This window comes from Nicotiana sylvestris, chromosome 11 (genome assembly GCF_000393655.2).
Source record: "Nicotiana sylvestris chromosome 11, ASM39365v2, whole genome shotgun sequence".
In the NCBI taxonomy this organism is placed as follows: Eukaryota; Viridiplantae; Streptophyta; class Magnoliopsida; order Solanales; family Solanaceae; genus Nicotiana; species Nicotiana sylvestris.
The window spans coordinates 128,890,027-128,904,439 of record NC_091067.1 but is presented as its reverse complement, the minus strand read 5'-3'; the positions used below and the strand labels follow the sequence as shown (position 1 = coordinate 128,904,439).

The 14,413-nt window shown below is 36.6% G+C and overlaps 2 protein-coding genes across 3 annotated transcripts; one reads left to right on the top strand and one right to left on the bottom strand.

Moving 5' to 3' along the window:
• Nucleotides 1-4,684: 4,684 nt before the first annotated feature.
• Nucleotides 4,685-9,679, top strand: LOC104245037 (uncharacterized). Its single transcript, XM_009800596.2, has 11 exons — nucleotides 4,685-5,067; nucleotides 5,596-5,676; nucleotides 5,791-5,886; nucleotides 5,979-6,062; nucleotides 6,209-6,278; nucleotides 6,412-6,494; nucleotides 7,625-7,704; nucleotides 7,905-8,003; nucleotides 8,116-8,215; nucleotides 8,989-9,078; nucleotides 9,215-9,679. Exons 1-11 carry the CDS (start codon nucleotides 4,828-4,830, stop codon nucleotides 9,251-9,253), a joined length of 1,062 nt encoding a protein of 353 aa, XP_009798898.1. The 5' UTR covers nucleotides 4,685-4,827; the 3' UTR covers nucleotides 9,254-9,679.
• Nucleotides 9,680-9,879: 200 nt separating this feature from the next.
• LOC104245036 (probable inactive purple acid phosphatase 29) lies at nucleotides 9,880-13,878 on the bottom strand. Of its 2 annotated transcripts, none has more exons than XM_009800594.2 (4): nucleotides 13,508-13,878; nucleotides 12,236-12,633; nucleotides 11,642-12,108; nucleotides 9,880-10,219 (listed from the first exon to the last, which is right to left on the bottom strand). In XM_009800594.2, the coding sequence occupies exons 1-4, from the start codon at nucleotides 13,791-13,793 to the stop codon at nucleotides 10,210-10,212; spliced, it is 1,161 nt and encodes a 386-aa protein (XP_009798896.1). In that variant the 5' UTR covers nucleotides 13,794-13,878; the 3' UTR covers nucleotides 9,880-10,209. The 2 variants fall into 2 exon arrangements, with proteins under 2 accessions (XP_009798896.1, XP_009798895.1); XM_009800593.2 differs by having other exon boundaries at nucleotides 11,658-12,108.
• Between the last annotated feature and the right edge of the window lie 535 nt (nucleotides 13,879-14,413).

Sequence of the window (14,413 nt, the reverse complement as noted above, 5' to 3'; positions counted from 1 at the left end):
TACCAAAATCCGACCACAAATGGTCCCTCAAATCTTTAAGTCCAGGTATCCAATGCCAAGCCCTAGTTTCCCCAATTTTAACGCTTAAATTCCATTAATTATAGCTCTAATCCGTGAAATAATACCATAGAAATGAGTTTTAGGTTCAAAATCCTTACCTTAATGAAGTTCCCTTGAAACCCTTACTTCAAAATCGTCCAAAAAGCTCCAAAGCCGACTTAAAAATGGTGGAATAGCTCAAAAATTGTGAAGGACACAATTTATATGTTCTGACCTAGGCATTTTCGCATCTGCAATACTGCTTCTACGGTCAAGACTACCGTATCTGCGGTCCTCACTTAAGTCCCATTTTCCGCATCTACGATGCACAAGCCGCACCTGCGCCATCGCAGGTGCAGTTCACCAACCGCTTTTATGGTCACAGCCTCTCAGCCACTTTCCGCTTCTGCGACCTCCCTTCTCGCATCTGCGGCATCGCAACTGCAGTCCCCAATTCGCAGGTGTGGAAATACCAGAAGTAGAAAATCTCCAGCTCACCAAAATTCCAAACTTCTCCGTCAACCACCCGAAATCACCCCGACGCCTCCGGGACCTCAACAAAAAGTATAAACATATCTCATAACCTTATTCAAACTTATACCAATCTTCAAAACACCTCAAACAACATCGAGTCAACCAAAACACATCAGATTCAAGCCTAAGTTTCCAAATTTTTTCGAATTACGCTTTTTATCAAACACCCAACCAAACCACGTCCGAATGATCTGAAATTTTGCACACACATCCCAAATGACACAACGGAACTACTGCAACTCCTGAAATTCCATTCCGACCCCTATATCAAAATCTCACCTATCAACCGGAAAACGCCAAAAATCCATTTTCGCCAATTCAAGCCTAAATCTACTCCGGACCTCCAAAACTCATTCTGATCACGCTCCTAAATCCCAAATTACCTTTCGAAGCTATATGAAACCTCGGAACTCACACCTGAGCCTTCTAACACATAAGTCAACATCTGGTTGACTTTTTCCAACTTAAGCTTCCTTAAAAGAGACTAAGTGTCTCAAACCTTACCAAATCCTTTTTGAACCCGAGTCAACCAACCCGATCACATCTAGAACCGATAGACAAAGCAATAAGAATCAGAAATAGGGAAAACAGAGCGATAACTCATGAGACGACTGTCCGGGTCGTCACACTTTGTAGTTGAACTAGGCATTAACGCCTTCTCATTGATATTGGTATTCTTGGCATTATTTTTGGTAGTAGAAATCTTTATAGCCAACTGTTGATCTCCCTCGGAAACAAGAGAGTTGTTTTTTAGGTTTTCAATGATTAGGGGTTGTATTTGCATGTCATGTGGATGGGATAACGTATTAATTTTAAAGGCCAGTGAAGGGGATTGGTTTTTGGATACGTGGGGAATTGAATTGACCATTTGTTGATTAGTGTTCTGATAGCTTGCCAATTGTTTTTTATTAGGGGACGCATGCAAATTGGTATTATGCTTAATAATAGGTTTATCTGTGTATTGATGGATGTGTTTTAAATTATTTGGACTTTTATTAGATAGATTATTGGTTATTAGAGAGAGGATATGTGGATAGGGAAGGTGGGCTGGTGCGTTGGGGTAGTAGGGTTAGGGGTGACCATTGGTAGTAGGGTCATGTAGATTTTATTATTAAGATTATATTTATTAATAATAGAATTATTAGGGCTATTGGTGGTACTATCCAAAAATATGTCTTCTCCTTCAAGTGGCAGAAAGTGGTTTTTGTTTTAATATTGAGATTAGTGTGATCTCCTGACTTATACAGAGATATGGATGAGTTGGAAATTTGTTTCTTCCTGTACGCTAGTTTTTGTGAGGTTAGGAACTTATCTGATTTTGCTTCGAATATTTTGACGTTTATACCTATTAGTGGCATGTTATCCGACGTTTGTTGAAGTTTTTGTTGAGTCTTTATTTTTCCCTTTGTTGAAGGAGACTGTCTTCAAAACTTCTTCTTTGTCTTCATATGGTTGAGTTGTATTGTGGGAAGTCTCTAGCCTTGTCTCTTCTGTAGATTCTTTATGCTTAATATGGTTGCACTGTCTTGTGGGATGATCTAGGTGACCACAACTTTTGCACAGTAGGTTCTCACCTTCGTAGTTTTAGAGGCAATTCCACACATAAACGTGTATATCGACCACGCAGAGCTGCTGAGGTACATGCATCTATTTTCAGGAGCCTTCCTATTGTACTTCTAACTTTTTGAAGGATTTCTCCATCATAAAATTCGGTAGGGAATTGAGGTAGGCGAATCCAGATTGCAGTGAAAGATTGCTTCGCTTGTGATGCTACAAAGTTTGGCTCCCAGCATTGAACCGAGAGGAAGTATTCATAGATGAACCATGACCCATTTTGAAGGGAGTTACCCATGTTTTCTTCTTTGTTGAAGCGTACAATATAATAGTCCTCCCCAGGTCGATTATAGGAAAGGACTCAGAGGGTTTCTAAAGCTCCATTAATTTTTTCTTTAAGACTTCATTAAGGATTCTCTTGCCTTGTAATTTAATTATGAGGGAGAATCTCCATATGTAGTATATTCTTTGTTTATCTTCCATAGTAACTGAGACAGAGTAGTTGTTGCTATCAGTTATCTTTAATTGAGTTACCTCGTTATTAGTAGTAGCGTTAGTTTCCATAGGAATTTGGTAGGGAATGGGGATATGATAGAAATATTTTTTCATGTTTGTTTGCCATTAATTTTTCCCTGAAGGAAGAGGATTCAGTTTCCATTAATGCTAGTTGAGGATTTATGTCTGTTGGTTTTGGAGGGTTTTGTCTTGGTTGATATATTGGGACATCTAGGAGGTCAGTATTGAAGAGTTGGGTGGTGTATGAATTTTTTTTAGAAGTGGGAGTTTCACACTCTAAAGTTTCTCTTGGTTTCGGTTTATAGACTCTGATTTGCCCGTGTGAGTTTAACTGTTATTTCTAAATAGTAGTAAAGTAATAAAGTAATACCAAATCAAAGAGTTCAATTTTTGTATTGCCAATAAATATGGTTTCGTTCCACATTTAATGTCGTCGAAATAATACATAAATTTTTAAATAAGTTATGCGTATTTTAGTTATACATATTTTTACACTATAAACTCAATATTATAATATTAGTTAGCAATGACAAAGTCAGAAAATTCAATAAGGGTGTTCAAATTTTGAACATTCTTTGATAGTGGACTATACAAGGGTGTTCAAAGTCTATTTTTAATCAACAACATGTAATATTTTACCTTATATGTAATATAATTTTTTGGCAAAGGGTGTTCACTTGATCATCCTTGGGCCAACATAGTTTCGCCCCGGTTAGTTAGTTACCAATAATTTTATATCGAGAACCAAACATTAACGTATAGCCATATACTTGAAATTAATTTTCTTACGTGCCAAATTAATTGGTGAAAATAACATGTGCTAGCTATTTTTTGGATTGATAATTGAAAAATAGCCAGCATTTACAAAGTCATTGAAAAATAACCACTATTTTATGCGGAGATAAATTCTAAACAAAAATACCTAGCTGAAATACGGAAAGTATCCGCATAACATGCTGAATGATGGAGCTCCTATGTATAAACTTCTAGCATATTCTGTTGGATTGTGAAATTCCAGCGCATTATGTTGGAATCTCATATATAAAAAAATCATATTTTTTCGGATTGTTAAGGGTGTTTTTGTTTAAATTTTAATTTTACATGTAAAAGTAGCTAAATTTTAATTATTTTTGAAATTCTGACTAATTTTTGATTAGCAGTTACAAATTAGGTTATTTCTGATTTTCCCCCTTTTATTGCAAACAACAATCTAAAACTAAAAACTCTAGAACGGATAAATCTTTATTTTTATAAAAATTATTATAAAGTTTAGGCGAAATACATAGTTTACCCATCCAACTTACACTCAAATCCATGTTACACACTTGTTGACCACAGATATAATTTTACACACCAAACCTTTCAAATGTGTGTCAATTACACACTACCTTTGACCAGCCCCGTTAATATTCAATGTTGTGTATACACGCACTTATTTAAATTAAAAAACAAACGATTCTTTAATTAAAATGGACAAATCGGCCCTTTTTCTTAATTCCGACCCAAAAAAGATCTGACCTTGTTAATTAAAAACAACTCCGCGACAAGATTAACAAACATAATTCCATTTTCAAATCCTTGTTCTTCGGCCCTAACCTTTGAGGTTAGTATTCTTCATTTTCAGGTTAGTATTCTCATTTTAGGTTGTTCAACCGTTTTTATTTAGATGGGTGGATCGAAATAGTTAGGGTTTATTTGGATTTTTCTGAAATTGATTCCTTTTAATATGAAAAAGATTAAAATGGTTGCTTTTAATAAGAAGGAGATGAACAATTGGGCGTTAGGGTTAAGAAAATGGGCTCAATTCCAGTAATTAGCCGTTGTAATTTGTCAGATAAGGCAGAAAATAACTTTTCACACGCCGCATTAATCGTGTTTCACACGTCCCAGAGGCTAGTCAAAAGTAGTGTGTAATTGACACATATTTGAAAGGTTTGTTGTGTAAATTATAGCTGTGGTCAACAGGTGTATAACAGGGATTTGAGTGTAATTTGAAGGGGTAAAGTATATATTTCGCCTAAAGTTTATAGAGAAGATTGACAACTAAACTCAAAAGTAGAGGCCAAACTATCAATACTCCTTATTTACCCATCCAAAAACAAGCCGCCGTTTTGCTCCTCTCCAACCTCCCGTTAACGACGCCACAAGCTTAACCACAGAAACCTTTAGCACTACACACTCTCAATGGGGCGGAAACGAAGCAATAACGAAGACGAGGAGAGGGAAAACGAAGAAGAAAAACCCATAAAAAAGATGAAAGAGAATAATGAGGGCAGAGAAAGCATGCGTCCTTCAATGATTAAAAACAAGGAGAAAAGATCAGCTGTACATGCTAAGCTCAAGCATCAGAAGAAGCTTGATAAGCGGAAGAAAGCTAAAGCTCGCGAAGCTGCTGAGAAAAAAGCTCTTGAGCTAGGCGAGGAGGTAAAAATTTGCTGAAAGTTACAATTTTTACTGTTTTTGGGTTTAGGGTTTTGGTGTTTTTACTGTTGAATGCATGAATGAACATTTTGGGGTTGTTTCTTTATGCTAATTGATTAATGGGTCGATGTTATTTTTATGAGTAGGCCGTATAAATTTCAAAAAGATTTGAACTTTAGGGTTTAATGTTTTGACTCTTGATTGTGGGGTTGAACATGTTGGTTTGTTTCTTGATGATAATTAATTAATGGGTAGATGAAATTTCTGTGATCGGACTGCCTAAATTTCCAATATCCGTTTCTTAGGGTTTAATGTTTTTGTTTTGAATTTTGATTTTCCGTTTAAGCATTCTGGGTTTATTTCTTAATGCTAAAATTAACTAATGGGTAGATGATATTTTTCTGAACAAGCTGCCTAAATTTCCAATATCCTGTTCTTAGTATTTTTTTTGGATTCTGGATAGTCGGTTGAGCATTTTGGGGTTTTTTCAATGCTAACTAAATAATGGGTTGATGTTATTTTTGTGAACAGCCTCCACCGAAGATGGTACCTCGTACGATTGAGAATACAAGGGAGTTGGATGAGACTATCTGTAGACCTGATGATGAAGAGGTTTTCCCTTATGCTTGTTTTATTTTGTAAATTAACCAGAGCAAAAGATGTAGTTTTATCCATTTGAAGTTTGCCCATTAAATATTTTGGTGTGTCCTATGATTTGGTTTGAAGCTATTTGCTGGCAATGATGTTGATGAATTTAGTGCAATTCTGAGGAAGGAGCGTGATCCGAAAATATTGATTACTACATCCCGTTACAACTCTACAGTAAGCCTGTATTTTGTGTTTCCCTATTGCTTTTTATAGTTGATTTGGTTTTGAACTTAATTCAACACATAATTGGCCATTCCATTTTGCAGCGAGGACCAGCATTTATTTCTGATCTTATTTCTGTGATTCCAAATGCTCATTACTACAAACGAGGGACATATGACTTGAAAAAGGTTTTTACTTGCCTTTTTCTTTTCTCTTTCCGTTCTTTGTCTTGCTTGGTGATATTGTCATATTGACACCCTCATATTATTCAAAGCAAAGAAGTTGTTCCACTGTGCTAGTTTAAGATTTTCATTGCTTCTCTAACTTATTGCAGATTGTCCAATATGCAAATGAGAAGGAATTTTCATCTATTATTGTAGTCCACACTAATCGCCGTGAACCAGGTCATTCTCTCAACCACATTGCTTTTGATTCCTTTAAGTAGCTATAGATTGTACCTGTGCCTTTGTCAGTCTGGATTGCCAGCTTGTGATCTATACCAGCAATCTGATCCATTTGTTAATATTCTTTCTTTAGATGCTCTTCTCATTATTGGCTTACCTGATGGACCTACTGCTCATTTTAAGCTTTCAAAGCTCATGCTACGGAAGGATATCAAGGTTTGGTAGTTCTCCTTCTAAACAGATCCTTTCTCCCCCACCTTTCCTAAAAATGGAGGAAAAGAATAGGAAAGTTGGGTCGCTAACAAACTTATACTTTGATCTAAATGCTGCTAGTATAGTTCTACTTTGCACTACAGGTTACAATTTTATTAGATTCACACAACAGAACCGGGCAAGTGTGAGCTGGTCTCTACGATACTAGTCCATAATTGGTATTTTGCATCAACTGAGTTGTTTGAATTAAATCAAGATATGGAGTTATCTGGCCTCTTAGAAATCACTAACATTTTCAAATAGACAATGTTGTGTCTGATTTTCATGTGGATTTTTAGTCCTCCAAACCACCTCCATGAATCCATTTTTCTCCGTGGTTATTCCTTCCATGGTTCGTCTGTCTTTCTCTGTCCTAAATCTGCACATCCACTTACAAGCTTTATCTTATACACACAGATCTTTCATGCCGAGCCCTCCCCTTCTCTTAGAGGAATTATTTAGGACTTGCTCACTTTATCAAAAGTGGTACTAGTTTATTGCGGATTTCTGCTAGAAGGATCCCACATGAGAATGTGAAAGTAGGGTGCATTCTTTTCTGTTTCCTGTCATTGAGGTTTCTTTTCTTAGTTTGTAGCTACATCTAGGTCATTCATTGTTTGTATATGTATAGTAAGATCCCTTCTATTTTTTCTTGGGAATGAGGCATAATTTTTTGTAAGTGAACTGTCACTAAGAAAATCCTTCTCACAATGATTCTAGTGTTGAGGTTTGTGTGAATCTAAATATAACTTTAGCATGAAATGTTGCAAGTGAGTATGTTGAATTAGTCAATACAACAACCCAGTATAATCCCACTTAGTGGGGTCTGAGGAGGGTAGTGTGTACCAGACCTTACCCCTACCCTAGGGTAGAGAGGCTGTTTCCAAATAAGACCCTCAACATCCTTCCCTCTAAGAACTTCCCACCTTGCTCTTGGGAAGACTCGAACTCACAACCTCTTGGTTGGAAGTGGAGGTTGCTTACCATCAGAGCAACCCCTCTTGTCACGTTGAATTAGTCAATGAATGGGGTTAATTTGAAGCAGAATGTATAGCTAGTAGATGTACGACTAACCACTCCTATATTGCTTGCAGAATCATGGAAAGCCAACAAGTCACAAGCCTGAGCTAGTTTTGACCAATTTCACGACGCGTTTGGGGCATCGAGTTGGGAGGTAGAGTCTCTATGATTTTCCAGGATTATTTATAATCCTCATATTTGTGAGACGGAGTATCAATATATGTCAAAAATTGATATAGTTTTGATAAATTTTACTGGTGAATAGATAGAAATAAGATGAAAATGCTCTGAGAAACTTTAGGTATATACGATTACCTAGGCTAATGTATGTGTCTGTTGATTATGTTCATTTAGGATGATACAGTCACTTTTCCCACAAGACCCTGAATTTCGTGGCCGTCGAGTTGTGACCTTTCACAACCAACGTGATTTCATATTCTTTCGCCATCACCGGTATGCCCTCATTACTCTTGTGTTGATACTGCGATATTCTTCAGTTTCTTAATTTGAACAGTAAGACTCGTGCTAACATGTTTTGCCAATAAACTTATTCCCTTTTGCGAAGCTACATTTTTGAAACCAAAGAGGGCAAACAGACAGAATCAAAAGGTAAGAAAAGCAAGGATGCGAAGAACCCACAGGAAAGGACAATTGCCCGTCTGCAGGTTGGTGGTTCTGTTTCTACTGCGTTGGTTTTAGGAATTCAGTGTTATTTTAAATACCTTAGGACTCTTTTCAACCTTGAATGGAGGCTGGTCACATCTGATGGGTCCGTTCTGGATAAAGGATGACAAATCTTTGATGTTGGATTGGAAAGGAACAAATATCTTTTCTTGTACTACTCTCATGGATTTCTGCTGTAGTTAAACAAGCGTAGGTAGAATTTGTCTTTCTGGAAACTCTGAGAAAATTTCTGCTCTAAAGGGAAGAACTTAATGGAAAGAAGCCAACAGAGCAGGTGTTTAATATCTCTGAAAAGAATTTTGCATTGACATAAAACTGCATGAGTATTTATGTTCATAGTTTGTACAGCTAAAGACCTATATGCCATACAATTCAAGCCTAAATTTAACAACAAGGATTTCTAGTCGCTGTCCGAATGAACGGAAGAGATTCAATCCTGTTGTATCTAGTTAACTAGGAAATATTAATTGAACCAAAGAATCCGTGAAATAGCTTGGCGATTAGCTACAAATGGAGTCCCAAGTTCTAATCTTATCTTTTCCTTTCCTTTGGGCCTGAGGGGAGGGTGTGAACTGATATCATCTCTTATTTGGTCTTTGTTTTGTCCTTCTATCTGCGAGAGGGAACATTTTGGATGAATGAATATAGTTTTGATTGTGTTCCTTATGTTTTCACCTGCTTTTATTTTCTTCCATACCTTCTTCCAGCAATGGATATATAGCCTGACATTGATTTGGCGATTTACGATTTACAGGAATGTGGTCCTCGATTTACCCTCAAGTTAATCAGTCTCCAGCATGGTACTTTTGATACTCAGGGTGGGGAATATGAATGGGTTCACAAGGTAATCCATGTCGAAGAAATCATGTGCAGTTTATATAAACTTTTTTAACTGGACCTTCTGCTTTTCAGTACCTGTAATGAATTCTTATAGTTTATCGTTAGCAATAAATTCTCTAATCCAGCTTGTTCTATTTCAGCCGGAAATGGATACAAGTCGACGGAGATTTTTCTTATGACATGGTGGGATCTTTTTGTTGAAATTTCAAGGTTTTTGGATGCGAACTATGCAAAAGAAGAATATCAACTCTCTGAGGATGAAGTTCACAATGAAAATTTTGCTCTTTTAATTTAGTATTTTCTTTGGGGAAAGGGGGGGGGGGGGGGGCGCTTTTATGGACTATTTCCTACAGTAATTTGTTAATTAGGTTTTAGTCTCGGTTTTCACCATCACGAAAGTTGTATGCGACCTTGAACACTACGATGGTTAATTTTAAGGGTGCTGATATGAAGGTTTATTCCTTGTGAAAAAAAGTTATCTTAGTGATACTTTTTGAGTCAGTTTAAAGTTAATGATGTAATTCTGAACAAGCATTATATAGTATATTTTGGTAGAGGTTCATGAAATGAAATGTACCATAATATTAAGAGAATTTGGAAACAAATATGTACTGTTAAACTAACTTCATTTTCCTAGTCTCCCCTTTCATACTTACTATTATTTCCTCTTCTTTGGGAAATAACAAATGGGAAGCTAAATCCCAACCAACAAAGGAAGTAGTAACTGAGATTTGCTTACCAAAAAACTGAGAATTACATATTTGACAACCCTCAGGTACCATATTTCTTAAATAGAATAATCGTATCAATGGAAATGCATAACGTCTTTATATTTGGACGCAAGTCCTACAAAATAGTTCATGTCTTTTAGTACATCTCTTTGAAATGCAAACTATATTAATCTTTCTTCAATACATCATTTGGTCCCTATTTTTCTTCTCTGAATGTGACCTGCATATATTGCTCCTACATTACCTTTAAACATTACACATTAAGGAACTTTTGACCTGAGTAAATAACCCTGACAACAGGTACAACCTTTCCAATAGATATGAATTGAAGAAGCCTCTGCTAACAATTTTTGCTCATGCTTCAGTAGTAAGACTCTTCTTACTGGTGGCCAATAGGCTTTTTTCTACGAGTACCTGTTCAAAGAAAAACCAAACACAATAGAAAAAGAGAACGGTTTCGTGAGATCACATGCATGCAAGATTACCTGACTAAGGTAGTAACTAGTGCTAGGGGAGCCAGAGATATTAGAAACACTGAAACATGAAGGGAAGGGAAACAAGAGAAGAATACATGAAGAAGAAACTTAATACTTTTTGAGATGATTATACACTATAACAGAGCTCTGTGATTTGAAATCTCTTCACACTTGACATATCTTTTCCACTATCCAACACAACATAAAAATTTGGTCATACAAGAAAAATAAGCGCCGCATAACTTAATGCAGCATTTCATTGGCGTTATTGAAATCCGCCATAGTTAATACACACATAAGTTATGCGGAATTCTATATATATTTTTCTGTGTGCTAGATGTGGAATAACAATACGTGTATTAGCAATACATGCAAAAGGGTAACTAAAGTCCAAAAAGCCTTGCTCCACATAGCAATCCCTATATTATTCTTCACCTGGTAACAATCGCTACATTATTATCCACCGCATAAGCAATTTCTGCATTATAAACCCTGCATAACAAGTTCGCAAACTAAACAACCCCTAAACGTATTAAGATGTATAGATACTTCGGCTCATACACAACCTAGAAGCTTAACAGTCCTCATGATGAAAGAATGGAAAAGTTTGACCACTTGATTTTGAGGAACTAAAGCTGGGCTTGCTTATAATTTTCTGGTATATAAACAACTCATGTTTGCAAATTAGGGGCCTCGGTATTCTCCAATAGTGTACTCAACTTTTGGGTTAATGTCAATGTATCTAACAGTTTCTATATTTTGAACTCATTTTGAAAAACGTTAAAATCCAATAAGGATTTCTATGTATTTTAGATAGATAAGGTAGATAATAGGCACCATAAGAGCAACTCATTCTAAAACAAGAAGCTTTTCCAAGGAAAATTGAATACACCATTCATGCTGATGCAGATACACCATTCACAGTGGTAACATCTCTATGTATCAGTTCGGAAAATGAAGTACAGATACGAGCATACGCAGATACTTAGTTACTTTCATTGTTGGCAGAGCTTAAAAAAGCAAGCCCCTATCAGAGAAAGCCATTGCGGGCTAGCCTAGCTAGCTAACATTTTTCATTATACACAGCCAGTCTTAATAGTGATGTACAGATGGTTATAGGAGCATATTCGATGTCTATTGAACTCAATTTCTTCACTGCTCCATGCAACATGCTAAAAAATCTAAAGCTCATTGTGAAGTTGGTATGTAGTTGATGAAAGAGCAATAGATAATCAGCACACTCTCACTGAACACCAACACCAAACAATTTCACATGTATTAATCCAACTAAATTAACTGAAAAGTACCATTGGAAATTATAATAACTTGGGACAGCCCAAATCCTGAGATAAGAAATTACCCTCTCAGAACCTTACCAGCAGAGCTCTTGCTCCAAAGCACCTGACTATCGATGATAGTAAGATGTTCATCATCAAGTCGCTTCCATGTTTTAATAGATTTGACAGCTCCCCATCCTCCTTTCCCTGTTTTCTCCAAAGATACTGCTACCATCCTTGCCCTCCTCGACCATCCGTCCTTCCCATACGCATGATATCCAAAGCCTCCAGCATAGCAAAGATTTATGTCCATCAACTTTCCACAAAAATCATTTATGTGATCATGGCCAGTGAATACGGCCTTTACATCACCAGCTTCCACCATAGTGGTGAAGAAGCCTGAATTTATTGAAGCAGAGCTTATGCCTTCTTGTCTAACCCCTGTGAAGTTTGATGAGTCAAAGCTTGCATATTCAGGCAGCGGAATATGAAAGTAGGCAAGGCCTGGAGCAGGAGCCTTCTTAGCACTTGAATTGTACATGTAAGTTTTCTGCATTTGAAAGGTTAGTTGAATTAGTTTTGCTGCTCACAAGTCCGAGCTACAGTGCCTAATAGTGATCACTATAACAGCACAGAACTAAAGGCTTCAGACATTTTGGCAGCACAAGTTCTGGTACCTTAAGCTTCTTAGATGTGCGTTGAAACCAAAGCTGTTGAGAAGGTTTAATCCAACCATAACCAGGGATCCTGGATGGGACAGTAGAGTAGTCTCCACTGTCAAGGAAATATAGATTGAGAACGGATTTATTAGCCAGCTCGGAACCCTCAGTCCCATGGACTTCCAGGTTATAATTTCCAAAACCATCAATATCTGGAAATTCACGAGGATTCAGCTGAGATAAGGTATTTTTCATGCCAACAATATGTTTCATTACGCCTTCCCTCGAAAGTGTAGATTCTTGGTCATGATTTCCTAGTATAGCAGCCCATGGTATGTTTGAAGAAATTGCAGGAGCAAAGGCAGTATCCATGGATTTTGCAGCGTCCGTTGCATCATATCCGAAAATGTTGTCCCCTGCATCAGGTAAGTTTATATCCATTGGTCATGATTTGGCTCTTAGGATGAGTATTGAAACAACCAGCAAAAGATGACTTTTTTAAGTCCTTGGATTTCAGCAAGAATTTGAAATGACTGCTGTAGAAAATGATTGTTCTATACATAAGGTAATGTTAGTGGCTCAATAAGTGATCTCAAACGTGAGATTTGTTTAGGATTTAACTTATGTGCACTGACAGTATCTTACACAGTCAGGTCACTTAAAAGGTAATTGTAGGTAACTCAATTTAATAGCATTGATTAATAAACTAAAACAGTTGTAGTGGTAACACGCTATAGCAAAAGGCTATAGCATTGAGTTCTGATTCCAAATTTGATTCACCATTTACTACGCAACAGCTCGAATGCACTTTAATCCCCCGCTTGCAACAAATAGTTAATAAATTAATGCATTTAGCCCAGGAATTCACAAGCTTAAACAAACTCACATAATAGCAAATGCCAGAGAAGTGTAAAATTTCATCCTCATTCCTATTCATCGAGCAATATTAATACTACTTCCATCCCAACATATGTGATGCACTTTCCTTTTCAGTCTGTCCCAAAAATAATGATAGCTTTCTATATTTAGAAATAATTTAACTTTAAACTTTTCAATTTAGCCCAAATGAGATGATTTATAGCCACACAAATATACAAATATAGATGGCTTGTTTTAGACTACAAGTTTCATAAGTTTCTCCCTCTTAAACTCTGTCTCAGTCAAACAACATCACATAAAATTGTCCGATATAGAACGGATCAGGTTTACTTGTCCATATTTTAAGTCTGTTCACGTATGAATACAAAGCCAAATGTGTAGAAAGAGAGAGAGAGAGAGTATTAGTATTACCGGTGAAAACGATGAGATGAGGTTTCTCGGCATGAATCATACGGAGAATGAAAGCAGTGGTATTAAGATCGGAACAGGAAGACATCTGCTGCGGCAGCACATCCTCACACGGCGTCGATTTTCCATTTCCGTAATGCATATCCGCCACCTGCAGTATCCTAAATTCCCCATTTTTGCTATCAAATCTCAACTTCTGTTGTGGATTTTTTTCTCCAGAAGCTTGAAGCAGTTGCAATGAGCTGAGAAATATTAGCACCAGAAATAGTTTTACAAAATTCTTCTCCATAGAAATGAAATGTGAAGTGTGAAAACAGAAAAGAGAAGGGGGTTTTCTAATAATGGCGAGGTTGTTGTTTGTAGTAATGAATACGGCTATAATTTTCTCGAGTTAATAAATGATCACGAGATGTTTTTTTGTCTGATTCGCGTGACCCGACGACTTGTTTCGGATTCCTTGGAATTATCCTTCTCCTGAAATTCTCCATTTTGTCAGTTTACTCGTGTTGAATGGGTGCTCTTTAAGTCTTAAGTTGTCGTTGAACTAGAATTATTTTAATTTACGGAAAATATATGTGGACCCGACAAACTAAGAATGGCCCAAATGTCCAAAATGGGGTATTATGATAACTTTGCACCGCTTTTGAGGGCATAATGAATATTTAAGTATTTTTGTTTTCCAGATATACCCTTTAGCAGATTTATTTTTTCCCTCCAATTCTCTCTCATTAGTTTAATTGTCTTACCTTCCCCATGCTTCTTTCACATTTACACATGCATCCTACACTATTTTTCATAAAGTAATTTATACTCATATACATATACTATACCAATTAAACGAAATAAACTAAAATATACGCATAGTATACTAAAAAAATATTGTGACTAATGTTACTAAATAACTAGTGT

Coding starts and splice junctions, on each gene's coding strand:
- LOC104245037 (XM_009800596.2), top strand. CDS start 4,828: ATGGGGCGGAAACGAAGCAATAACGAAGACGAGGAGAGGGAAAACGAA. Junction 6,279..6,411: donor CACTAATCGCCGTGAACCAG/GTCATTCTCTCA, acceptor TTCTTTCTTTAG/ATGCTCTTCTCATTATTGGC. Junction 6,495..7,624: donor TGCTACGGAAGGATATCAAG/GTTTGGTAGTTC, acceptor TATTGCTTGCAG/AATCATGGAAAGCCAACAAG.
- LOC104245036 (XM_009800593.2), bottom strand. CDS start 13,793: ATGGAGAAGAATTTTGTAAAACTATTTCTGGTGCTAATATTTCTCAGC. Junction 12,109..12,235: donor GCACATCTAAGAAGCTTAAG/GTACCAGAACTT, acceptor TTTCAAATGCAG/AAAACTTACATGTACAATTC. Junction 10,220..11,657: donor TTGGAGCAAGAGCTCTGCTG/GTAAGGTTCTGA, acceptor TTCTTTGAACAG/GTACTCGTAGAAAAAAGCCT.